The sequence below is a fragment of the Fusarium subglutinans genome (genome assembly GCF_013396075.1).
Source record: "Fusarium subglutinans strain NRRL 66333 chromosome Unknown NRRL66333_c0000001, whole genome shotgun sequence".
NCBI classification, from domain to species: Eukaryota; Fungi; Ascomycota; class Sordariomycetes; order Hypocreales; family Nectriaceae; genus Fusarium; species Fusarium subglutinans.
In genome coordinates, this window is record NW_023502064.1 from 724,828 (window position 1) to 748,249 (window position 23,422).

Below are 23,422 nucleotides of genomic sequence, written 5' to 3' on the forward strand. Positions count from 1 at the left end.
TTTACTGCGCCGCCGCCAAACCTACCTAAGGCCCTCTGACATTCCTACGACCTGCGAACACAAGAGTACCTACCTAGGTATTATACACAAAGAACGAACGATATACTCCTCTGGGCCCCGCGCCAAACATCGATGATCATCACCACGACTCCCACTGGTTCGATAACGATATAAATTTAGATTTGAATTCAAATTTCACAAAGAATGTGGCCCTTTACTCGCTGCGGCGAAGACGCCTGTGAAATCCAACCCCGCCCTATCACACTCAACTCGTCCATCGCCGCCCTCCCGTTCCTCCTTATCTGCATCTCGACATCAATCCTCGTTGTTCGACATGTCTTTCCACGACTGAGCAGCGATGCCGATTCTCGCGACGGCGAAGATCACGTCCTACCTACACATGCACCGGCGTGTTTGCGACAAGTTCACGCTGAACATGGTGCCAAGAGCTGGAGACGGCGCGGCGCAGCCTGGACGTTTGGTCTTACTGTGGGTTTGGCTGCTACATTGGGCGCGCTGATCATGGACGAAATCATCGAACTTGTCAACGCCGACTCGAGAAATTTGGCTTTGAGAATAACGGTGCCAAGCTTGCTGTTCTTGCTGGTCGTGTTGGTACCTTGGCTGGAGTGTCGATCGGTTATCTCGAGTGCTGGATGGACTTTTCAGAGAACTGCAAAGGGAAAACTTCCTCGGGTCGCTTGGGGATTACAAAGTGCTCTGTTTATGGGATGGTTGTTTGCCTTCTGGTCTGTTGGCCAGGCTGTTCCCGAGGGCGCGATGCGCAGGACGAGCATTGCGAGTGGAAGCCTGTCCGAGATGTTGACGCGAGGATGCCTAGAACGTATTGGTGTCGTTGGCATCTCACTGATGGCTTTACTGTCTGGCTTCGCTGCTGTTTCTTCACCGTGGCAGGCATTCATGGATCTTACAACCCGTCGCAAACGACCTGTCACAGACGCCGATGTAGCGAGAAAGCAAGCTGGGCTTGATACTGCCAACGAAATGCTTCTCACCAAGCGTCATCGCCTGCAATATCTCGAACGCAAAACATCTGGTCCTCAGAATGGAGCCTCTGCCAAGGGTAGTGGCCTTGTCGGCAAAGTCATGGGTTCTCTACGTGGTCCAACTGGCGATGAGGCAGAGATGCGATCGCTGCGCCTGGAAATTGCTGGTCTCGAGACGATGGAAGCTAACTTGGCGTCAGGAGTTTCTCTCCTCAAGAGCCACCGGGCTGCCACAGTTCGCGCTTCAACATCCATTGGACGTATTCTTCTCATTCCCTCGCAGCTCTTCAGCCTGTACTGTGTGTATCGCATTGGCGCAACTACAATCACAACCATTCGCCGAGCATATTCACCCACATCAAGTTTTGCCAACACGGATCCCATCAACCGCTTTCTTAGTATTCTTGCGCGTCATTGGGATCCCAAGTTGGATCAACTAGCATGGGCACGCCTTATCAGCTTTGCTCTCAGTGGTGTCATTCTCCTCGCCAGCGCCAACAGTGTGGTCCAGACGTTTCACCTGTTTGCTAAATGGACTCCAGGCCTGCTCCGCCAGGCACAAGCGAATCTGGCGCTGGTCGTCGGACAGATTGCTGCGACCTATGTCATCTCAGCTGCACTTCTCCTCCGCAGTCAATTGCCATCTGCCTTGGGCTCGGCAGTCGGAAGCGTGTTGCGAGGTGCCTTGAGTCCCGCATTTGTGGATGGTTGGTTTGAGGGTTGGTTCCTAGTAGGCAGCCTTATAACAGCCATTGGTATCTGGATAGGCAGAAAGCTCGGAGGTGATGACGAGTGGGATGAGTACGGCATGGAAGAGATGGGTGCCAAAATGTCGTAGGTGCCTGAGCCAGGTGGTGGTGGTGGTGATTCGTTTCTATGCTTTTTGAGGTTCGGGTTAGCACACAAGCATTTCTTTTTAATACGCGAAGCGAGCGGATGTTCTGTATGATACGGTTGACTGACTGGTACATGTCTGCGTTGGCGTTTGGACAACAAGGCTCTTGAGAGACGAGAGGCGTTGATACATAGAGTACAATTTGGGTATATCACAGGGAATAGGACTATACCTACTGTGAAAGGATACAGCTAGAGGGGCTTGCTTGTCAGGCTCTGCAATACATTGCAGTGTTACCAATAAATACAATAACCGCATGTAAATCTTCTTGACCGAGAATGTGATATATGCAGTGATATGCAGTAGCCGCCTTGGTAGTTGGTTGCTGGTGTGTAAGCTGTAGGACGAGGTTGACTCACACTTTCAACACTACAGGGTCAACTACAGACAACCTGGAAGTCACTTCAGATGATGCAAAGTGCCTAGGAGCCAATCCTCCCTCTCGATATTCTTTCTACGCAGAGCTGTCTTTATTATCACATGCTCTATTCATATTACCTACCTAGTGCCCAGTGCTTAGCAATTTAATATCTGCGCGGTATTTCTTTCCCAACCAATCATCTTCAACTCGCAGCCTAAACCAGGTATCGATTATCAAACATATAAAATCTTCAAGATTATAATACTGCAACGAGGACAGGACCAAAATATATCACCAACGATATACCACAATGCCAACCTCACCTTCGCCACCACTATCCTACACACAACCCTCATCTCTCGAGGCCTTCGCCTCTACTCCAGATGTCTTCCGAGCTGCCCACCCCCCAATTGAGCACCTCATAGCCGGCGCCCTAGTCACCAACCCCCAAGGTCAAGTCCTTCTTCTCCGCCGCGCAGCTCATGACTCCTGGCCTCTGCTATGGGAAGTCCCCGGTGGCTGTGTTGATGACTCAGACCATGGCCTCGTTGCTGCAGCAGTGCGTGAACTCTGGGAAGAAGCCGGACTGCGCGCAAAGGCCGTAAAGGCCGTGGTAGGGATTGCGCCCATCGCAGAGCCGATGCCCGATGATCCTCTAGAGAAGGACTTGGAGGTTCTGTATGACATGCTTGTGTTTCGTGCAGATGACGGAGTCTGGGGAAAGTTGACGGTTTGGGTCGAGGTGGAGAGCTGTGATGAAGTCAAGATCGATGAGAATGAACATGTCGAGTTTGCATGGGTGACGGAGGAAGAAGCACTGCAGAATAAGTTCAAGGATGGCAAGAAGTTGGAGTTTGTGAGCGAGGGAGTGAAGAGGAACGTCCTCGAAGGCTTCAGACTATGGAAAGAGGAGAACGAGGCAAGCAAATAAGCCAAAGTGGTCAGCAACAAGAATCATCAGCAGTAATGAAATGGGTCAGCATGAGAGGAGACTTCATGGGCTCATTACTCGTCTATAGTCACACACACACAGTCCTCACCCTTTCTAAAAGCATCGAAAACAAACACCGAGACCTCATTGAGCAACCAGCAAAGACACACAAAAGACACCAACCACACCACACAGCACCGATCAAAGATAAATAAATAACAAGACATTTCATTGATTCCATGAACCGCCTAGCATACAGATCCGAGTTCATATCGTAAGAGTCGACATCTCATCATCTTCGCCGAGTCTAGAGAAAACGAACCGCCTATAGTAGCCTTGCCTCAGTGTTCGTTAAGCCAAAGCAAGTAAACCTTTTCAGTTCCTCTCCTGCTTTTCAACCTCTCCCTCATATTCATCATTCAAGGAAGTCAACACGCGGCCTAGACGTTTTTGGGGGAAATCAAAAAGAGTAAAAACAAAAACAAAAAGAGAAACATAAAGGGATAATAAAAAAGAGCTGTGATCATTCAAATGCATGCCACGTTTCAGTCCATTCATCCATCCGTTCATCCATCCATCCATTCGCCGCCATTCTTTTGCTTTTGTCTCGAAACGCCAAAGGTCAAATGCTCAAAAATGCCCCCTCCAACCCCCTTGAATGAGTGAAAGCGGATGTCGAGGTTGATCATGAGTAAGTCCAACGTGTGGCGGTCAGACGAGGAAAACAGGATGCCGTGGTCGATTAGAACCGGCGGAGAGATTTCAATTCCATGCCCTGAGCAACCTGTCATACTAGATTGTCGAGGATAACGAGAAAGAGAAGAGCAGACAGCAAGTTTCGAACTAGCCTTGTTTAGAACCAGCTTCAAAACTATCGCTTGCAATCGAGTGTAAGATGGGTGTCATTTACGAGAAAATAGTAAAGTCCAAGATGATCACTACTCTTAACTACGAGCTAGGTGACTCGCATCTTTGAACAGGCATTCTCAGTCGTCAAACCATAGAGAAACGAGGCGATTGGTACACATTCTAGGGTGCCATCGCACGTCCCTGGCGACCTTTCTTGTTGGGCACTGTAGTCCAACCGTCGTCGTCAGCTGTGGGTGTAGCAGGCTCAGCATCAGTGGACGCTGGTTGCTGAGCAGCTGATCCGTTGGAGCGGAGAGGTCCAGCCCGTGCCTCCCGAATGCCGCCACGGCCACCACGACCGCCTCGAGGTCCACCTCCTCCACGGGGTCCTCGTTGATCGTTTGAGGCAGAGCGCCAGCTTGAAGCCTCGGTTGCTCTTGACTTGGGAGCACCCTCTCGGGGCTCGCGGTTTCGGATAGGAACCTTCTGCTCGCCATTGGCGCCCTCAGCAGCTTCAGCCTTGGGTTCTGTTGCCTCAGGGGCTACCTCGGGGGTCTCCTTAGCTTCGGCAGCGGCAGCTTCGGCAGCTTCAGCGGCTTGCTTGGCTTCGGCGGCTTCAGCAGCCTCCTTAGCCTCAGCGGCCTCAGCTTCAGCCTTGGCAGCAGCCTCCTTCGCCAATTTTCGTTCCTCCTTGGCCTTCTCGTCGGCCTCCTTCTTCTCCTGGATAGCCTGCAGGCGCTTGACCTCAATCTCCTTCTCCCTTGCTGCGGTATCGATAGGACGAGCGGCGCCGAAGGGGCTGGCCTTAGCATCAGAGCCCTGAGATGCTGATGAAGCATCGGGGGCCTCGGAGACAGTTCGCTTCTGGAGGTTCAAGCGAGGACGACCACCTTGGGCAGGTGCGGCGTTAGAAAGAGCGGGAGATGGGGGTGCGCTACCGTCGGGGGAGGTAGCCTTAGCAGCGTCAGGGCGCATTCTATCGCGCCACTGCATGTCCTTCTCAGCAGCAGTAGCAGTTCGCTCAGGTCGCTCAGGTCGCTCAGGGCGTTCAGGACGAGGACGAGAACCACCCTCACGAGCCTCGCCCCAAGCAGGAGAGTCCCGGCGGTTTCCTCGGTAAGACTCACTACGGTCACCAAGCACATCGGGAGAAGCGCGGGGCCGGCTTCCGTCTCGGGATCCGGAACCCTCTTGAGGAGACAGAGGAGCCAGGGGTCCATGTCGCTCCCAAGTGAACTCACGTTGGGGACGAGACTCGAAAGCAGGATCACGAGGTCGTCGCTCGCGGTCACCGAAATCACGAGCACCGCCCCTTGAAGGGGCATCGGGCAGAGGTCCCTTGCGGTCCCAGTTACCCATCTCACGGATTGTGTCACCTCGGCCAGGATCGCCACCACGAGCTGTGATTGATGGTTAGATGAAAGAAGAGTTTTCAAGATAGATGCAAACTTACGAGGATCAGCGACCTTGATCTTGATCATTCGCCCGTTGAAGTTCTCGCCATCAAAGGTAAGAGCCTTCTTGAGGCCATCCAGAGTCTCGAATTCGACATAACCGAAACCCTTGGGGCGCTGCAGCTCGCGGTCCTCGATAAGGCGGACGTTGATGACACCGCAGTCAGCAAGATATTCACCCACGGCGTCGTTGGTAACATCGTAGGAAAGGTTGCCCAAGTGAGCGGTATAAGGAGGCTTGTCGGGGAGGGTTTGAGGGGCAGCTTCGCGAACGGAGAAACCTGCGCCGGTTAGTTTTGGCAGTCAAATTGGAGCGACATTAACACATACCCCGGTCCTGCCAGCTGGAAGCAGCGTTGTTGTTGTACCGAGGGCGATCGGAAGGGGGAAGAGCCTGGGTGCCTAAGAATGGTCAGTCCACCATGGGTCGGAAACATCGTATGAAAGTGACGGGACATACCAGTGACTGGAAATGAGTTAGCAATGAGACACATATATAGATTTGAAGTGAAAGCGAAAGTGCTTACCGTAGGAAGTTTCCTCTACCTCATCAGCCCAAGATGAGCCTCCACCAAAACCTATAAGTCCAAATCAGTATGGGGTCAACGAGGGGCATCGCAGCCAAGTCCGCTGTGCGGCGGGGTGCACAGGCGAGGGGCGGGACATACTGTCAGCCAGAAAGTCCCCAAGGGACATCGTCTGCTGTTGCTTCTTCTTGGGAGCTGGCGAGAGGTTAGCATTTGCTTAGAGGACATGCTGAACTGTCATAGAGGGATGCTCACCCATGATTGCGGTTAGGCGAACACGCGCAACGATTCTAGGACCGATGCGCGCACGAATGCAAAGGGCGAAGCCGACCGGGGTTTCAGCTTTCGCTTCAATGAGGATAACGAGATCGGATCGCTTTGTAGCCGGGAACGGAAGAACCGAATACCGGAATGTCGATTATTTCAGTCGAGAAACTTGCGTTGCAGAGTGTTGATTTGCCCCGACTAATGTTGCCGTGTCTGGGGTTGACGAGTTGAAATTTGCTCGGCGTATGGGAAAAAATGATGATGGAGGCGCCAGTTGAGGGTTGCCTTAATTTTGCCAGTCCTGGTCTGAAGTGGGCGCTAGCCCTTTTTAGTTCGGAACCTACCAATTAACCCCTCCACTCCATTGGTGTCTCGCTTGCATCTCCTCAGAAGCACCAGTAGCAACAGCCCCTAAAAGGCCCAGAAACCGTAGGTTATGTAGTAGTTACACTTTGAGGTTCAAGCAGTTGATTTTGTTTAATAGCCCGAGCTTATAATATCTCGGCCAGATATACCAAGCCAGCGTAATCCAGAAATTTTCAGATCTCTTGCATACGGTACTCCATGCGGCATATATAGCTATACGCCTTGATAAAGATCAAAGACGGCTAACAATTTCCACACATGGCAATCGAGTATTAATGATAAATACCTGTCTATTAATCGTCATTCGTCTCATTTCTTTACTAAATTGACAATCCATTGCATATTATCATATTGCTACACATTCATCTCAACTATGCCTAGCCTTTCACGAGCCAAACTCCCCCAAAAAGTACACCAACTCATATTTTTGATGTGTGCCGATTCAAGCCCACCCAATTGGCCCACAGCCCATGTCATGTCACGGGTTTTCATCCCCAACTTTTGGTGGCTCTCTACGATTGGCTTTTGCCTGGTTAGGAAAACTTGACATTCAGATGCAGCCAGAGCCTCATCAACCTCACTATCAAGTTTGACGAACCGCCGGCGAAGCGAACCATGTAACATTCTTATTCTATCTTCCAATGTTGTAATTATATCAGTCATTTGAATTAAACGGCACTCATTCTCTTCTCCTCCTCACCCGCCTCCTTCATATCCATCCTCATACACATCCATCATGGCCAACGATAGAAATCAAGAACCTCAAATGGTGTCTGTGCGCCAACGGCAGTCCTCTCGTGGTTTGTTTTCTCCCGAGGTCGTTGACCTCGTGGTACCTCCATTGAAATTCGGTGGTTACGCCGGTAAGTTGCTTCATGCGTCCTCGCACACCCCATATTGACATCAAGCAGGGACTGCAGGTGTTTTGGCAGGTGTTGGAGGCTCAATCTTCCAAGAGGCAAATCCCATAATCTGGGGGGCAGTTTCTGGGTTCCAATGGTTTACATTGGGAACAAGCTTCTGGTGTAAGTTTACTCACTAGGATCATGTATCAGCCAGCGAACTGACCTCTCAAGTCACCAGGAGTATTGTTGTAAAAGCATGGGGCGGTGAAGAAAAATTACAAAATGGCGACAAGACAATTGCCAGCGCAATAGCTGGCACAGCAGCTGGTTCGGTGGGTGGCTTGATCCGTAAGTCATACCACAATGTCACCGCTCTATTCTTACTGACCCTGTGACCAGGAGGGCCGAAAAATATTCTTCCCGCGATGCTTGTCTTTACAACAGTGGGAGCCGGTGGCCAACTGATCGCAAACCGGATGGCAACTCGAAAGCCCAAGGTGCACGATGAGAAAGAATCGTTCTGGAGCCGATGGTCTCCCCTCAAGAAGCTTACGGATCAAGAGTATAGAGATATGATGTCAGAAAAGATGCTGAGGATAGACGCTGATATTGCACTTATTGATGATCGCATCGCTGAATTAAAAAAGCAGGCCGAAGATGAAGAACTGAAAGGCTCGTCAACATAATAATACTCATATTCAAGTTGACTCAATTCTCCCTGATTTTGTCATAGCCCGTTGAAATCCATGCTCTGCCTGCTGCCCCGAAAAGAGCATGCAATGTCCCAGCAAGGTGCAGAACATCCTAATCGGCTTCCTCGACAAGGTATGCGGGTAATTGTTGAGTGAAACCATGGACTAGTCAACAGTAGTTGAATTTCTGTTGTTTCAGAGCCTTGGCATGCCAGACATCCATGGTCCTGTAAAAGCTGGAGTCAGCAAACAAAGAGTCTCGCGTGTTTGTATCCTTCACTAATCTTGACTCTTTCAGACTGACAACGCATAACACAGCAGCTTTCACTGTTCGATGCAACCTCGTAATGAGTACACATTGTTACTGAGTAACTACTAGGGAGGGATGATACGACACTGCTATGACACGCCACTGTATTACGACTTGGCACTGCCACGGCGCAATGAAGCAAGAATGACGCAGCCTGAAGGAACTGAGTCGAAATTTGTGGTAGACGAAACAACAATTCCTCTGAGGAACGACCGAGCGACAGTATGTGTGACTTGGCAGCGTCAGATGTTGTTTCTTGTACCTGACTCTCGAGGGTCATGGCTGATGGTGCACACGTTTTGGTGACGCTAGGGTAACGGAGGTATCATTGCTACAATAAAAACATCCATACTGGGGTACATTTTTGATAACGCGGTCCGAGTTCGAAGTAATTCGAGGAACGTTGCAGATAGACTCGAAACTTTGCTGTAAACGAGTATGTCAGTGCTGCAAAATGACTTGTGCGGTTAAATCACATAAGATAAATTTATTGCGCATATCTCTTGAGAAACTTTAAATAAAAACAATTACAAGACGCTGATGGAGATGAATATCCGATCCTCCACGGAACTCGAAGAGACATGCATTCCCCGCACTTTGACTGGAAGAATGGGTAACCAATGACAAAGAAAGCGCTGTCGTGATTTGTCGATAAGGCACAGGAAAATTCTAACGCTCGTATGTGGTACAGGAGAGTACACGCGGTTCAAACGGAAGATCGGCTCTGACGGTGGTTGATAAGGCTGGTATGGAGATTCTTAGCACGGTGCATTATCCGGTGCCGCAAAGGGAGACGGATGCATTTAATGTCTCATGAAAGTTGGTAATCAAGTAATATCTCCTTTTAATGTCGACAGTCGTAACACTGCGGAGTTGTTGAGATTGGTGATCATCAACAAATAAAATGTCTTAATTACCATGTATGTACTATAGCTACTACTAGCAGACGTCGTTTGTTCCCTGCTAATGAGCTAGGCCCGTGCTTCTGCCCTAACTGATCTAACGAAGTGAGGCTCGTGGCTTCAGCTTGGAGTCCTCTGAGTGGAGGCCTTCTCGAATCGATTCAACCTGAGCTTGGGTGCTTGCAGTAGGTTGGTAGCAGTACGTACTCGTTATCGCTTCGTGGGAAGGTTCCATGTAAGCAGTTCGTCCAAACCTAAGACGGACGCATGAGTCTAAGCGACCAATCCTGTCCATCGCCATCCAATATCCGTCCATCTTCAACGCTACGTATCTCGGACCATAGCCGTTCCTTTCCTTTCACAACCTAAGTACCTTACTTAACCTAATAACTTTGCATATCCCCCGCCAAAAGTTACGATTCTGAGGGAATCGCCGTTTTTCACATCTGTCCCTGCCTTGTACTCCTGCGGCAGAGTAACACTCCTTTTCTTAATAACCAACGACCCTCGTGGATCCGGACCCCCTTGACGTCACAAATCTCCCCCGAATCCCCTTAGAGCATCGCGTTTCGATATACTTTCCGTCGATCCCGATAAATACATAAGCCAGCTTTGATTTACTTTCCGCTCTACTGTCCGCCAACCATCCCTGCTCCGGAATCGAGGACATATACTTGAACCTTTCGACGTTCTACTCACAGCGCATCCTTTTGCGCGTTGCCGTTCGGTCGAGCCTCAACAGGAGTACCAGCAAGGAACTCTAAATCCGGTAATAACGACACCTAATTCGACAAAAGCCCGCGGCGATGGCATAGCCCGCCTATCAATTGGTTGCATACAAAGTGAAGGCATGATATCTCTTCCACAAGCAGGAAACGTAAGTTGCGATACCACGCCATCTTACACCGCTCGTAGCTAATTCCATGTCTCTTCGCAGTTGACTTGGTGGGAGAGGCTCGTGGGGGCCTTTGCAACATGGCTCTCCTCAGCCCGACCTTCGTCTTCGGCTGTCTAGTCCTCTTATATCTATCGTCCTTCGTCCTCCTAGCCGTCTTTCGAATTGTCACCGGTATCTCTATTCAAAGAATTGGCTACTTCTCCTTGCGCCGACTGGCGTATACACCTCGAGATGGATGTAGGATAGAGATTAGGGGCCTGGGGCTCCACGTTCATCGACCAACCTTCGCCCAGCCAACATGGCTCAGTATTGTTCTGAGCGAGCTCGTCGTAACATTGGATATCAACGAGCTGGAAGGGAACAAGCAGGTCGACGTAGAACCCGAGGACAGCGATGCAGAAACGTTGAAGGATAAAAAACCGGACGCCAAAAGTACTGCCCGACAACAACCACAGCTACCGCGACGAGCTACAAGCACGGTTGTTCGGAGCGAAACATGGAAGAAACTTACGAATATCAAAGAAAAGATTAAGCGGTTACATAGGAATATCAGTTGGCTCAAGCTGGTCGACGTCGTCGCGACAAACTCAGCAGTGAATATCATTGACGTGGGCAATGTCCAGGTCGGAAGCTTCACTCTCGCGGTCGATACGCGCCGAAAGATGGTCGATCGTGTACGCTTTTTCGCCCGTCTAGCTGATCGCCATGGCAAGGACCAACAAGCGGAATGGACTGTCTCGTTGCGTAGCGTCTTGTTCACAGCTGATGGAAGTGAATCCATGGAAGTTCTTGACCAGCTGTTTATCAATGTTCATGGACATCTATACAAGTCTATGGATGGCTTGCGCGAAGCTGCCGTGGCTATCAAGATGGGCCGAGTACACATCCCATTCGATGATTTGCAAACGTGCATGAGCCGACTTAAGCAAAGGAGAGCTGAGGTCAAAACTCCTGGGGTAGAGGAGGAGCCCGTGGATATTTTCCTGGGCAGGGTAGCACAAGAAATCGACGACCCTGGAACAACAAACGAGGACTTGATGAGGACGGTCTCTGATTCCAAAGAGTTCTTCAGCTCTATACTCCGCGGCATCAAGGAGATTCAGTTTGCTGTGAGCTTTCTGGGTATGAGCAAGAAGGTCCAGTCTATCAAGCCAGGGTCCACCCCAATTCAGCTGAACGCAGCTATGAAAGAGGTTGGAATAGATCTTCACAGGTTAGACTCCAAATCGCCAGCACACAGGATGTATTTCCCCGCTGAGGCTATTGCACACGAGGCTTTGGCTGCTGCTCTGTCTATTTCTGTTGGCTTGGACGATGGACATGGTCAACCAGAACGCCTTCTCTACGTCCCGATGGCCACGACGACGATCAAGACAACGCTTCTCTCCAAGACCGTTGAAGTTCTGCGAGCCAGTACTGTGGACGAGAGAAACGCTAACATCATGTTTGCTAACTCTGTCGTTACGTCGCCTTCAGTAGATCTGGACCCTCACCATCTACCCCTCCTTATCGCCTTGTTCAAGTCAAAACCTAGAGCACCGAGAGCGCAGAATGACAACCACCATCTGATTTCGCGCTTGCTGCCCAAAGCGAATTACAAGTTCTCTATGCACGAACCTGTACTTCGTATAAAGCTACAGCCCTTGCAAAAAGCCGAGGATCCAGATGATTTCGATCTCATCATTTCCTCAATCTCCTCGATATCACTCGACGTGGAGTCCTCACATAGCCTTATGGCAGATATGCATTATTCCCTTGATGGCTCTTTCAGACTTCAGTCGCACGACCTTTACTATCAGACCAATAATGGTGAGAGGTTTAACTTAATTACCACAGAGTCACTCGATATGAAACTACACTTGGGTGCTCGGCCAGATGTTTACGTTGATGTATCTGGTAACCTTCAGTCTGCCTCGATCAGTATGGTCAGACCTGAGATTATCGATGGGCTTCGTCAAATAGTTCAGGAGTTGCGCATTGATGTGGAACCAGAAAAGGGCACGGTTTCACGATCCAGAGGTGGCCAGAACTTCCTGCGATCCATGCCCAACTGGCTATTGAGAGCACAGTTTGACGCATCGGATTTCAATGTGGAGATCGCAGGCATTGACGAGGAGATCTCCGATGATACTCGTGGAGTATTCCTCCATTGGGATACTGTCTCAACCGAATACCGTGCCCATCGACTTGACGGACTTCAACGCCGGGCTTCCAGAAGACGCGCCAACAGTCGTTCTATCAGTCAGTCCGACTCGGAGTGGACTCCTCCTCCGAGCTCTCCACGGCCCAAAAAGAAACCACAGAATATTGGCGATGGGCGAAAGCTTACACTGTTTGCCAGTGGTATCGAGGCACAGATCATGGATGCTGTTGACACACTCGAGCCAGAACCCTTCCTCAGTGTACCAAGACTTGAGCTTTCTCTCAGTGCAGCAAGTGATGCTAGTGGTCCAACTCTCAACATACAAGTTGGTATCCGTTCGATCCGCGCTAAGTACTCTCTCTACCGGCATTACGCGATTGGGGTTGCTGTCATGACATTACGCAAAGCTTTCATGCAAAGCGGACGTGACATTCCGCGAACGAAGCAACATGGAAGCTATGTTGATATCATTCCTACTGCCAATCGGCTGGCACCGCCAGGAACTCCTGATTTCGACCCTGGTTCGTCCACTATTACACCAGAACTGGTTACTCTCGATTTCAAAGCAGCGCTCGTGCAGCTTAAAGCCGACATGCCCCACGATCCAGCCATGATGCTACATATGTATGGGTTCGAATTGGGCCGCCAGAGATGGTCTACGCCCTACATCGCAGCAAAACTTGTGCGACTTTATACAGAGCCACCACGCATGCGCAACGTTTGGGCTAGGTTGGTCAGCATCAAGTCGGGACGTCTCGATTTCCGAGAATCTCGACGAAAGACAGCTCATGGGGGTGTTGTTGACGAGAAAATGGTGGACATCGTGACTGAGGCTGTTCGTATCGCTGTTCCACACGAGGTTATCGTCAGCCGCGTGAGTGACAACTTCATCAATGTGATTAAAGCGGTTCAACAGCTCCACCATCGCTTCAAGACGGGTACCAACGAGTACATCCTCGAGAAGAAGCCTGAAGGGCCAAAGTCGGTTCCCAAAGTGTCAGTACGCACGCGAAACTTTTTATTCGAGCTCGAAGATGGCGGGTTTGAGTGGAAACTAGGCATGATTTACCGCACTGGCCTCATTGAACAAACACAGCGACTTGCCCGAGAAGATGCTTTCAAGGTCAAACTTAAGAGAGTCCGCGAAGAGGAGATAAGAAGAGGCAGCAGCAGATTCCGATCTCGATCAACCTTCCCCAGAGGACGACCTGAAATGGGCGATAGACCAAGCAGCAGAAGTCGAAGTGTGGATGCTTTTGAAGAAGGAAGAGATGCACGACCAAACTCCCAACATGGGAGAATTCCACGATACAATCCCAACATAGAATCTCTCCGTGTAAACGGTGTTTCAAAAGTTACTGAACACTATGCTCGAAGCCAGCTGGACATGTTCAATGCACAGAGCTGGAAGAAGCGGATTGATCGCGCTTACCAAATGTCTCAAGACAGTATGAAAGAGTCTCGTGGTCAGTTCTGGGGTGCTAACCAAATCCCCGAAGACATGGAAGACTCCGAAAATCTACTGGAGGTGCCCCCAAGACCAGCGCTCATGGCTGCCCTTATCAGTGACTTGCACTTTATGATCGATAAGCCGACATTTCCCATGAAGGACCTTCCAGATTTCCTTCATAAGATCGGCAAAGGGATGCCAAAGGATATGCAGTATAGTTTACTGGTGCCGATGCATCTCAGTATTGCCATGGGGGAGGCTAAGGTAACGCTGCGAGATTACCCATTGCCTTTAGTGCATATTCCACCGATGAAATACGGACAATCTGCAAAAATCCAAGCCGTGTCACTGAAGGCAAATTTCGTCGTCGCCGAGGAGTTCAGGGGTGTTGAGTCGACCCGGAGAGTTCGAGTCAATGTTGTCCCACCAAGGAGCACGCTGCCAGGCTCTTCAAATGAAGGCAGTTTTGCCATCGAAGTCAGACGTACAATAGGGCCTGTCAAGTCGTACTCAGATGTTTACATGGACGTCAATAGCGCTCTGCCTACGCGGATCACTTGGGGTCCTTGTTACCAGCCTGCCATTCAAGACATGATGATGGTCATTGAATCGTTTACCAAACCTCAATTTGATCTATCAGAACGTGTCGGCTTTTGGGACAAACTGCGACTAAACTTCCACTCCAGGATACACATGTCTTGGAAGGGGGATGGGGACGTTCATCTGGCTCTTAAGGGTACACGCGATCCATATGCAATGACTGGCAATGGAGCCGGTTTCCTCATGTGCTGGCGAAATGACATCAGATGGAACATAAACGCCGATGATGATCCCAAACGATTTATCTCAGTCGAAAGTGGCGAGTACATCCTCGCGGTGCCTGATTATAGCCATGAAGTTCGGGACCAGGCCCGGCGACTTTACGATGCTGAAGGTTACCTGCCTGAAGACAACTATAAATCCGAGGCGAGCTTTAAGAAGGTTGTCATGAAGCTGTCAGGCAAGGTCAAGGTCATGGCTGGCCTCATCTTCGAACGTGCTATTGAGGATGGCCAGCGAAGCTTTGAGTTTCGCCCTCACTATGATATCGTCCTAAAAAATCCGCACTTCGCTAAACCTGATCCGAACGGTCTTCCATACGATGCAATGCGTGGTTTCCGAAGCAGACACATCCATCTTTCTATTGCGATCCATGCACCGGCTGATCGTGACTGGCTGTCAGATACTCCAGAGCCCTCTCGGAGCTACAACACTATTCATCTCACCCCTCGTTTCTTCACCCACTTCTTCAATTGGTGGGGCTTGTTTGGGCAGCCACTTTCTTTGCCAATTCGCCAAGGTAGTCTCTTCCCTGGCCGTGAGAAGAACAGCAAGAAATTTGGGCGACATCTTGCAACTGTTAAGTACAACATTTTACTCGCGCCACTTTTCCTCAGTCACATCTACAAGCACAAGGATGTCGAAGATCATTCTGAAAATGCAGTCTCTGCAACTGGTTTAAAAGTGCGATTTGACAGCTTTTCACTTGACCTTCATCAACGCCGAGAAGAATTTAATACGCTTGGTAAAGGCAAACACGGTGACGACACCAGTAAAACATCAGGTATCAAGATTCATGCTGCCCAGCTTGACCTCGTTAGTGCCGATGTCCGAGCAGTGTCAGCAAGCTTGAAGGGAACAACCACAGAGGCCCTTAAGAAAGGATCTATCGCGACATTGACGAGCGAATCTGACGAGAAGCCTGACTTGTCCCGGTTTACTATCCCGGACAATGACTTCAGTTGGATCGACATGGACGATTTCGTCGAGCTTGACTGGATAACACCCACGGAGCCTCACCCTGACACCAAAATTTTACCCCTGGCATACGCCCCTCGCCTGACATATTTCCGGCAAACGGACATTGGTGGTGTTATCGCTGGAGACCCAACACGAACTAGTCCTTTCGGAAGCGAGCCCACGCATTTCTGTGTGATGAGACACGATGACGATCCCCGCCGAATCCAAGGCCAGCTTATTCAGGATCGCCTTGATCAGCTGGGCAAACAAATGGAATCTCATGATCGCGAGATGGGTGAAGCGGAGTTGAGGGTTATCAAATGCGATGCAAAAGACCGAGTTGCTGTGGAAGAATTCAAGGCTTTCCAGAAACATACTGACGTGCTGCAAGAGAAGAAGGAATTCCTTGAATCAATGCTGAACCAGGCCAAGATTCGTGCTCCGTCAAGTACCAACAGGAGCAGCAATGATGGCCGCAAGCAATCAGGCGAGTCTTCCATCCCTTTCCAGGATGAGACCATGGAAATCCCAGCTACCAGCGAGTTTGAAAGCGAGTTCAACAATCGCTTTGTTATCCACAACCTGCAACTCAAGTGGAATAACACCTTGCGCAATATCGTGCTTCGATACCTTCACCAAAACAGCCAAAGACGGGGTTTCACATACTACCTTTCGCGGCCGGCTATCAAGTTCATCCTTGACATTGTCGAAGAGCAGAACAAAGCCAAGTCAAACAACAAGCCAGGCAAGGCCAAATCAACACACAGTCGACAAGGTGGTAGAAGGAGTTCTCGCGCATCTAGCGTTCATGATGACGAAACACCTCTGGATATCGAAGAGCGCATCAAACGCATTCTCAATGACGGTCGCAAGTTCACGTCGGCTACCTGGGGCACTAACGCCGAGGGTGTTGTCGACGGATCGATCGAAGATCTGGTGACTGGAATTGCCGAAGAATTTACTCCCCAAAGTAGCTATCACATTCGGATAATTGCTCCGCAGATTCAACTCCAGAGCGACAAGAACAAGAAGAATGTGGTGCTGGCAACTGCTAAGGGTATGGAGCTGAAGGTTATGGAAGTCATGGAGAAGGAGAGAATCTCGGACAATGTCAGCGGTCTCGTTCAGCGCCGATTCTTGGTCAATATGGATAGCGTCCAGTTTTTTGTCACACATCGCAAGTGGTTCCAAACCAGCCTTGTGTCGATGTATGTTGGAAGCAAATATGGTGCACCAAGCGGTTCCGCTTGGCCTCCATGGGTTCCTATCGAGGTGGTTTTTGACTTCCAGGCTGATCCTTTCGGGTTCAAGCGCGTCGTCCAGAAGACTTCGGCCATGGTTCGGTATGATAAGTTTAATACCTTGCGCCTGAAGTACAACGACGAGGTGAATACGGACGGAAACGAAAACGCTTCTCAAGTCAATATGGAGAACCGCATGGACAATCTTTGGGTCGAGTTCCCGACCGCGAGAGCTCTCTGCAACTCATCGCAGTACTATGCACTGTATGTCATTGTACTTGATCTCCTCATGTACAACGAACCCATGGAGAAGACCCGCAGTGAGCGCTTGGAAAAGATCATCCTCGCCTCGGACTTCAGCGACTTAAGTGGTGCTCCGGCTATGGTTCAGAAGCTGCAGCAACGTATCAGGCAGATGGAAGAGATCAAGGACCATTTCCAAATCTATGCAAAACATCTCGATAAGAAGGGCTGGCAGGACCGAATGCACCTTGAGAAGGATCTGGCAGCTTGTGAGGACGAATTGTTCTTCATGATGAAGGCCATTACCTCTTCACAGAGGAAGTATGATGTTAATTCGGACGACAGTACTGGTCTTCTCAAGTGGAACATTACCATTCGAGACATTGTTTGGCATCTCATGCAAGATTCGAATGAACCTTTGGTGGAGCTGCAACTCAAGGATCTTGAGTACGACCGTACTGACAATTCCGATGGTTCTCATGTAAACCTCATTCGTGTTGGTAAGGTCCTTGGCCTCAACCTGTTACCGGATGCCACATACCCTGAGATGATCGCACCATACATCGATCCTGAGAAGCCGCATACCCAGGAAGGTGAACACAAGGAGATGATCCGAGTGTATTGGTACATGTTGGAGGCTATAGCAGGCATTCCAGTGATGGACCGCTTCGAAGTCAATTTGTTCCCCATCAAGGTACAATTAGAGCGAGAAGTTGGTAAGCGACTTTTTGAGTATATTTTCCCTGGTATCAATGGAGAAAAGTCGGCTGGCGCCAAGAACGACTCCCCGTTCATGCTGAAGCAGGTCACGGCTGATGGAGAGGAGGACGAGGATTATGAAGATGGCAACGGCCTGACACCTTCGTACACACGACAATCATCCTCGTCGTCTTTCTCAGCAGGCTCGAATTCTCTTGAGCTTCGACTTAGACCTACTTTGACATCCAACACCAAAACTGAAGCGCCCTCTGGCAAGGCCTTGAGCGTCAGTACGGGCAATGAAGGCCATTCTTTCCGCCTCTTCCGCACTCCTGGAACTTCCAAGACTATGCTTAAGAAGGCATCCCATGAGTCTCTCCGATCTAACATGGGCCCAAGAGTTGGTCTTGTACGTGCTCCCACAGGTCTTTCTTCCAGGGAAGGTCGCGAGTCAAGGGATGGCGATAAGAAGTCACGCTTTGGATTGGGAAAGAGACACCACAATGAAAAGCAGCAGTCAGACGACCTTACCAAGATGATGACCCGTGCCAGCCAGTACATGACATTCTCGTCCATCAAAATGCCTTCTGTGGTACTTTGCCTGAGCTATCGTGGCAAAGACAATCGCAACATCGAGGATGTACACGACTTTGTCTTCAGAATGCCCAACATTCAGTGGGAGAATAAGACATGGTCCAATCTGGATCTAGCCCTGGCTCTTAAGAAAGCGGTTATGAAGGCCTTGATCTCGCACACAGGTGCACTTATTGGGAACAAATTTTCAAAACATCGACCCAATGCCGAACAGCGAGACAAGTTACGGGTGCTGGCCAATAGCTCAGTCCTCATTGCACCGTCCTCTTCGGGTGGCTCTCAACACTACCCGGGCAGTCTGAACGACAGTGATGACTCCAGCCTATATGGCTCATCTCCCGTGGACTTCTCCCGATCACCTCCTAGAAGTATTCGGGCCGGAAGCACACACAGTAGTGTTCGACCAGGATCTACTATGCGACGACGCAGTCGAAGCTCGAGTGTCAAGAGCCGAAGATCGCATCGTAATGGTGGCACAGGTCATGGTCCGCAAGTTCCCCATGGCCCTAATGTGCCCGCTTTCCTGATGATGACGCCGCCAACCCCTATAGATGATCATAATCGTAACGACAGGCATCATCACGGAATGGAGCTTTTGCGGCCAGCTACCGCAAGTCCACAGAGCAGCATACACAGCATGAGCAACAGCATGTATGGCCAGCAGGGCCAGACATTTGGAATCACGCCAAGCAATTCCCATGCTAGCAGTGTAAACAGCGCCAGCACTCACAGCAGCATTCCCGTGCCTGTCGCCCAACAGCACAGGCCCGGATTTAGAAGAATTCCGACGGGCATCGAACGACCTGCTTCGAGCATGAGCAATCACGATTCTGGGGTACGAAGGAAGAACGGCGCAAGCAATCTCAAAGACAAGCTCAGCGCTCTCACATCCCGTATTGGCAACAGAGAGAGCAGTAGCCCGTCACAGCAAGAGGATGATTCGGAGGCCGTCGACGACCAGTTGACGCCCGCAGGACCTAAAAGCAGATCTAGGCGGTCTTCAAGCCACACGGGGTCACGACTCAGCTGGACTCCCGGCAGGATGAAAACGGGGTAGGGTAAAAATAGGGAGAGTCAAGTCGCTTGTTAGTGGCAGTGACATGGGTGGTGCAGTATATAGAAATTAGGCAAAAAAGGCGTATTGGGTAGGACTAGCGCTGGCATTTTCCGTTCTTTTGCATATTTGATGTCCAACATGAAGGAGGAATATGGAGAACATATATCATAGCATAGTGAGCGAATTGGATGGAATAAGTGTTGTTCTAGGAACAGGATAGGGATGGGCCCTAGATCAGTCTTTATGGAAACGAGGGCAACCTCAGCAAGAGACTGGCTGGCGGAATTTTTATATGTAATACAAAAGAATTGATATATCGTGTTCATTTGCTATAACTAGTGCATTTTGTGTCAAGTTTTTAACTGTTTATTCATTGTTCAAAGTATATGACTTCCATGGTAATAGGCCCCCTCCAGATTATCCAACCACCAAATGCTGTGTCCGTCTCTGCGCCACTTGTAACCAGGCGGTGTTGTAGACGTAATAAAGAACGCTCAACGTGAAGAAATTGTATATGCGTATGCAGAAGTTGATCTCTAGGATCCTTTATGATGAAGTTTTGTAGACAATTGACCCATCCATCTACTGTCGTCGACCGAGGATGTTGAACAGACTTGTCCTGGGGTTCTCGATGGCACCGTCAAAGGTCTTTGCTCGGTTTGCTTCACTCTCGGGAGTGTTGTACTTTGCAAAGGAGCGATCGAACTTGGCTGATGTGGTGGCCAGTTGGGAGGTCACGTAGCTAGCGATGAGAGCGAAGCTGCCGACGGCAACGACAACGGGGAGAGCCCTATAATAAATTGTTAGGATCGAATATTGGTGGAGACATGGAGTATATGGGGACTTACTTGGGGTAAGCGGCAGGCTTGACGAGAGCAGGTCTAGCGATGGCGGCCATTGTGTAAGTGGGTATAAGTGAAGGTATAGACACTTTTGAAGATGATGGCGAGTTTAGAAGACAGGACTTGACTGGATTGTATTGATGAAGGCGATGACGATGAGAAATCACTCCATTTTGACGAGTTGGACCAAGTCTCTTATACTAATTTACATTGTTGTCAACTTTTTTTACGCTGTTGATCATGAGCCGTAGGATTCTCAAGTGCCTATTGAGAGTCGGTCGATGGTGGTGTGATTGTAGGTGCTGGCCCCTGGGCTGTCTGACCTATTCGGGCGATTCCGGGGAACCAGGGCATTCCAGATGTAGAAACTTGGGGAATGGAGAGGATACGATCATTATGAAACGTATTTTCCATCATGATAATAATAATAATAATATGTATTCTATTATTATTTATATTTGGGGGTAATGATTTTGTGGTTTGTTGATGTTTTATTTGTTTATGTGGAGCACTAACAATAGCCTTGCATTGACTGCGACTTACTGCTCTGTACTATACATAATAGTATTGTAAAATCATCTCAGATTATACAATTCAGACACTGGATATGAATGCTATGCCAACATGTCTATGCAATTCGGCTCTTGCCGGAATGAAGCCTTCAGCAACTGTCGACCTCTTATCAACCCCTGGCCTCATGCTCCCTCTTCAGGCTCTGAACATCTGACCATGTCGAGGCGGGGTCCACCGAACACCACCAGCAGCCAACACAAGGTGACGGTTTTTGGCTCAGCCTGGCCTTGTCTCCTGTCAGTGGCAAACCTGCTGAACCAGCTCAGTGGTGCCATACCCCAGATAACATCGAACAAGGACGAAAATGCGACGCCCAGTCCCGACGATGAGGAACCAACTTGGAACTTGGAAGCCTGATTTCCGTGTGTCTCTGTGGACCTGTAATACACGGCATGTGATTTGCAGTTGACAGTTGCGCTGGTGTTTTGCTCAGAATTGAGTTTGCCATATTTTGGGTCTCGTCAGATCATCTCCCACCTAGTCTTGGGGGATGATCTTCCCCGGGAGACGTCCTTGTTATTATACACGTCAGCCAGCGTTACCTGCCTCTTATTAGCGATGATGATGATGAGGGATAACGCTTAAGTTGCAATCGCGGTCCTCATCTCGAACAACGCATGTACCTTCCACCGCTTTATTGATCTTCGTTCCCCCGTTCCTTCGTGAGTTTTTCGGCGAGTCTTGTGTGGGCGCACCTGGTGAGACCTGTCTATAATAACCGATCTTGATGTGCAGTCATAACCAGCGTAGTAGCAGCATCATCTTCACCGGTATTGGTGATCATCAGATCCTGCCTTTTCGAACTATGATAACCAAAGCAGGCATATCGAGCTGCAAGGATAACTTCCATCTTTCAATCCATAGAGAAATGTCGTTCTGGTCTTGGGGTCTCAGCCCTAATTATCTTTGTAGCTAGGCCGTACCAGCTTGGGATAGCACTGAGCCCATCTTCCCAATAAGTCCACTCGCGCCAGAAATCCAGAACTGCGAGTCCAAGGAGAGTCCTCATGGTGAAATGCGCGTCGTTCCCCGGTTCGTGCAGCTTGCCTGCGTAGCGGATCCTCAGCCTGTTCATCACAACCGCCAGCGATGGTGCAGTTGCTTCTTGAAATGGAATGTATTGTGCTAGGGCCAGATCGATCCAGAAGATTGTGCTCAGGATGATGTTGAACTCTTTCAAGATGGCCAGGTCGCTGTGAGCCGAGTATGCAACGCCGATCACGTCTCTTCCTCCCTGCCACTCAACAAATCTGCGCCTCAAGTCGCCTACAGATATGGCCTCTGTGTCGCCGAAACAGAAATGGTCCACTTTGGGCACGCTGTCTTGGACGACAAACTGATATGTTCGAATGAGATCTGATGGATTATCAAGTTTGAAGCCATGTCGGATGACGTCTCGGAGATCCCTGGTGTCCAGAATAGCCACACCGAGATGGAACGACTCGGTCTTGCTTGGTTCTCCGGGCATTTTCTTGGCCTTGTCAGTGTCGACACATATGAGTCTGACATCTCTCATATTGCTGCCTCGAAGCCGGTTCGGTACCCTGGATTCCATCTCTTTTTTTAAGCGTGCAGTGAGCTGATAGCCGAATACCATCCGAATCAGCTCAGTTGCTCTGAGCCTCCTGGCCAACCTGAAATCCTGAGGTTTGCCGTACAGCTTTCTTGAATAAGGTGTTTCCAGTGAGAATCCCGCCAGGTCGTTCCATGCCTTCTTTCTTTCTGCCCGAGTCATGCTGGCTCGTGTGGCCCTGAACTTGGCTTCTTCCTCTTTCAAGTTTGCAATCAAATACCGTTTATCAAACTCTGGCTTGTCCTGCTGTAGGTTAATTTCTGTTGGTTCCTGTGTTTTTCTCTCTGATCCTGGTTCTGGTTCTGGTTCATCTTCCGGTTTTGATATTTGTGGTCTTTTGGGAGTCTGTTTTTCCCTTGGTGATCTTCCTGTCTTGTTTTTCTGTGACTCATGTAACGGGGCTCTCTCTGGTGCCCACTCTGACACTGGGACAAACGTGAATCTTGTGGGTTGTAGTGGTTTCGCTTCAGATGACGGCTTTGGTTGTAATGGTTTTGATGATGGTCTCATTGAATAGCTCCTTATCGTATTATTCTGAGCACCCCATAGCCTGGTCGGCAGGGCCCGCGGCCTCACGTAGACCTCGAACATGAGTATGTCCTCGAGTGCCGCGTTACTTTTCCGCTAAATGTTGATGAGCTGTGATTCGTTGAAGCCCGGGACAAAGACTGCTTGGTGTTGAGTGCCCTGTTGATGAGAATTCAACAGCTTGGCACGTGACCCCGCCTACAGCCGGCCTGAGGCGCAAAGGAAACAAGCTGTGAATGAGTTCCATTTGCCAAATCACTCTTGGCAATGATAACAAATGTTTTGAAGCCATATACAAAACGTCGATTAATGTCACTTCGCGTAGTAGATCCTAGAAGCATAGTTCATCAACGGTGGATGATCGGCGATAGCGGGCTGCAGTCAATTGCTACAAAA

The 23,422-nt window shown here is 49.7% G+C and overlaps 7 protein-coding genes across 7 annotated transcripts; 4 read left to right on the plus strand and 3 right to left on the minus strand.

Annotated features, from left to right (window-relative positions):
• Nucleotides 1-204: 204 nt before the first annotated feature.
• Nucleotides 205-1,845, plus strand: FSUBG_233 (uncharacterized protein; the record flags this gene model as incomplete). Its single annotated transcript, XM_036680091.1, has 1 exon — nt 205-1,845. The coding sequence occupies one exon, from the start codon at nt 205-207 to the stop codon at nt 1,843-1,845; it is 1,641 nt and encodes a 546-aa protein (XP_036544371.1).
• Nucleotides 1,846-2,573: 728 nt separating this feature from the next.
• On the plus strand, nt 2,574-3,194 carry FSUBG_234 (NUDIX domain protein; the record flags this gene model as incomplete). Its single annotated transcript, XM_036680101.1, has 1 exon — nt 2,574-3,194. One exon carries the CDS (start codon nt 2,574-2,576, stop codon nt 3,192-3,194), a length of 621 nt encoding a protein of 206 aa, XP_036544372.1.
• A 1,029-nt stretch (nt 3,195-4,223) lies between these two features.
• Nucleotides 4,224-6,283, minus strand: FSUBG_235 (RNA-binding sce3; the record flags this gene model as incomplete). Its single annotated transcript, XM_036680112.1, has 7 exons — nt 4,224-5,443; nt 5,497-5,778; nt 5,828-5,899; nt 5,958-5,963; nt 6,025-6,075; nt 6,166-6,219; nt 6,280-6,283. 7 exons carry the CDS (start codon nt 6,281-6,283, stop codon nt 4,224-4,226), a joined length of 1,689 nt encoding a protein of 562 aa, XP_036544373.1.
• A 1,110-nt stretch (nt 6,284-7,393) lies between these two features.
• On the plus strand, nt 7,394-8,188 carry FSUBG_236 (uncharacterized protein; the record flags this gene model as incomplete). The annotated part of the gene is made up of 4 exons (XM_036680123.1): nt 7,394-7,520; nt 7,569-7,682; nt 7,734-7,850; nt 7,902-8,188. 4 exons carry the CDS (start codon nt 7,394-7,396, stop codon nt 8,186-8,188), a joined length of 645 nt encoding a protein of 214 aa, XP_036544374.1.
• Nucleotides 8,189-10,381: 2,193 nt separating this feature from the next.
• On the plus strand, nt 10,382-19,510 carry FSUBG_237 (FMP27; the record flags this gene model as incomplete). The annotated part of the gene is made up of 1 exon (XM_036680134.1): nt 10,382-19,510. The coding sequence occupies one exon, from the start codon at nt 10,382-10,384 to the stop codon at nt 19,508-19,510; it is 9,129 nt and encodes a 3,042-aa protein (XP_036544375.1).
• Nucleotides 19,511-20,092: 582 nt separating this feature from the next.
• Nucleotides 20,093-20,408, minus strand: FSUBG_238 (uncharacterized protein; the record flags this gene model as incomplete). Its single annotated transcript, XM_036680145.1, has 2 exons — nt 20,093-20,300; nt 20,359-20,408. The coding sequence occupies 2 exons, from the start codon at nt 20,406-20,408 to the stop codon at nt 20,093-20,095; spliced, it is 258 nt and encodes an 85-aa protein (XP_036544376.1).
• A 1,370-nt stretch (nt 20,409-21,778) lies between these two features.
• Nucleotides 21,779-23,008, minus strand: FSUBG_239 (QDE-2-interacting protein; the record flags this gene model as incomplete). The annotated part of the gene is made up of 1 exon (XM_036680156.1): nt 21,779-23,008. The coding sequence occupies one exon, from the start codon at nt 23,006-23,008 to the stop codon at nt 21,779-21,781; it is 1,230 nt and encodes a 409-aa protein (XP_036544377.1).
• Nucleotides 23,009-23,422: the final 414 nt, after the last annotated feature.